We start from the raw sequence: 2,500 nt of genomic DNA on the forward strand, positions 1-2,500 counted from the left end.
AACAAACACCCCCTGCCACGCCCTGACCCAACTACAATAACAAACACCCCCTGCCACGCCCTGACCCAACTACAATAACAAACACCCCCTGCCACGCCCTGACCCAACTACAATAACAAACACCCCCTGCCACGCCCTGACCCAACTGCAATAACAAACACCCCCTGCCACGCCCTGACCACACTACAATAACAAACACCCCCTGCCCTGACCACACTACAATAACAAACACCCCCTTTTACTGGTCAGGACGTGACAGGACGAGAGGTGAGTTTGACGTGGTCTGTTGGACCAATAGGATCAGGCGTTACTCACCGATGCTGGAGTCCCTCCTGAACACGTCCCTGTCGAAGATGTAGAAGGAGAGATGGCGGAAACTACGGGGGATTTCACAATAAAAGTCCTCTCCGTAGAAAGGGCTGCAGAGGAGAAAAAACAACGTTAATAAATCTTAGTCTACAAACGACACAAAAAGTTGGTGTTCTGTTAACATTGAACAAGCAACAGGGTAGCTGTTAGACACACTCACACACACACACACAGAAACACAGACACACACACACACACACACACACACACACACACACACACACACACACACACACACACACACACACACACACACACACACACACACATCTGGCCCTATAAAATAAAAATGTTTTATTTACTGTCTGATTGTCACGTTCTGACCATAGAAAGCTTTTATTTTCTATGGTAGAGTAGGTCAGGGCGTGACAGGGGGTTTTGTCTAGTTTATTTATTTCTATGTTGGTTCTAGTTTCTTTTTTCTATGTTGGGGGTTTTGTTTAGTTTCTGTATTTTTATGTGGGGTTCTAGTTTCTGTATTTCTATGTGGGGTTCTAGTTTCTTTTTTCTATGTTGGGGGTTTTGTCTAGTTTCTGTATTTCTATGTGGGGTTCTAGTTTCTGTATTTCTATGTGGGGTTCTAGTTTCTGTATTTCTATGTGGGGTTCTAGTTTCTGTATTTCTATGTTGTTGTTTTTTCGGATGATCTCCAATTATAGGCAGCTGGTCCTCGTTGTCTCTAATTGGGGATCATATTTAAATTGTTGTTTTCCCACTAGGTTTTGTGGGAGATTATTTCAAGGTAGTGTATGTTGCACTTCGTCACGGTTTGTTGTTTTGTTTAGTAGTTTATTTGTATGTTTTGCATAGTTTCACAGTTATAATAAAATGTGGAACGATTCACACGCTGCGCTTTGGTCCCATTCTTCAGACAGACGTGACACTGATTCCATTTAGTTCTTCCCAAATTTCGTTTTGTCCATCTTGTTTTTCCAGGTTTCCGATTTACCCTGTTTTTTTTCAGCTTTTCTCCCTCAACATCACATGTTTATAATAGAAAAACAACTAAATTGGATGTTCTAAGTCCACAACAATGTTTAAACCACATCAGGAGACCACGTTTCAGCTAGTTACTCTTTATTTCCAACATGCACCTAGCAAGAGGCTAGCAAGAGGCTAGCAAGAGACTAGCAAGAGGCTAGCAAGAGGCTAGCAACAGGCTAGCAAGAGTCTAGCAAGAGACTAGCAAGAGGCTAGCAAGAGACTAGCAAGAGGCTAGCAAGAGGCTAGCAAGAGGCTAGCAACAGGCTAACAAGAGAAGAGGCTAGCAAGAGGCTAGCAAGAGACTAGCAACAGGCTAGCAAGAGGCTAGCAAGAGAAGAGGCTAGCAAGAGGCTAGCAAGAGAAGAGGCTAGCAAGAGGCTAGCAAGAGAAGAGACTAGCAAGACGCTAGCAAGAGCCTAGCAAGAGGCTGTGTTTAGCTGTGTTTTTGTAGCGCACACGTGACAGTAGAATTTACAAAACAAATACCTACTGGACATATGCAAATAACGCTGCTATCTTTCTGCCAGGTCAGCAGAGGCGACTGTGTAGTGAACTGAGAAGGTTTTTACAGAAGCCTTTCTATCTACCATTACACTTCTCATTAGCATCATTGCTAACGGACACACATAGTGGAAGACACACGGAGACAAGGGCATCCTCCTTGTCTCTTCAGACAGGGGCGTCTCCTTGTCTCTTCAGATAGGGGGACAGGGGCGTCTCCTTGCCTCTTCAGACAGGGGCGTCTCCTTGTCTCTTTAGACAGGGGCGTCTCCTTGTCTCTTCAGACAGGGGCGTCTCCTTGTCTCTTCAGACAGGGGGACAGGGGCGTCCCCTTGTCTCTTCAGACAGGGGCGTCTCCTTGTCTCTTTAGACAGGGGCGTCTCCTTGTCTCTTCAGACAGGGGCGTCTCCTTGTCTCTTCAGACAGGGGGACAGGGGCGTCCCCTTGTCTCTTCAGACAGGGGCGTCTCCTTGCCTCTTCAGACAGGGGCGTCTCCTTGCCTCTTCAGACAGGGGGACAGGAGCGTCTCCTTGTCTCTTCAGACAGGGGGACAGGGGCGTCTCCTTGTCTCTTCAGACAGGGGGACAGGGGCGTCTCCTTGTCTCTTCAGACAGGGGGACAGGGGCGTCTCCTTGCCTCTTCAGAC

The 2,500-nt window shown here is 46.8% G+C and overlaps 1 protein-coding gene across 1 annotated transcript in view; it reads right to left on the reverse strand.

Moving 5' to 3' along the window:
• The window catches only part of LOC106592024 (ras GTPase-activating protein 3), a 206,997-nt gene that overhangs the window by 37,840 nt on the left and 166,657 nt on the right, over positions 1–2,500 (reverse strand). Inside the window, 1 exon segment of the mRNA XM_082970870.1 lies at positions 316–419. Within this exon segment, the coding sequence (XP_082826996.1) occupies positions 316–419 (104 nt within the window).

The sequence above is a fragment of the Salmo salar genome, unplaced genomic scaffold (assembly GCF_965601325.2).
Source record: "Salmo salar unplaced genomic scaffold, fSalSal1 ptg000055l, whole genome shotgun sequence".
Classification (NCBI taxonomy): domain Eukaryota; kingdom Metazoa; phylum Chordata; class Actinopteri; order Salmoniformes; family Salmonidae; genus Salmo; species Salmo salar.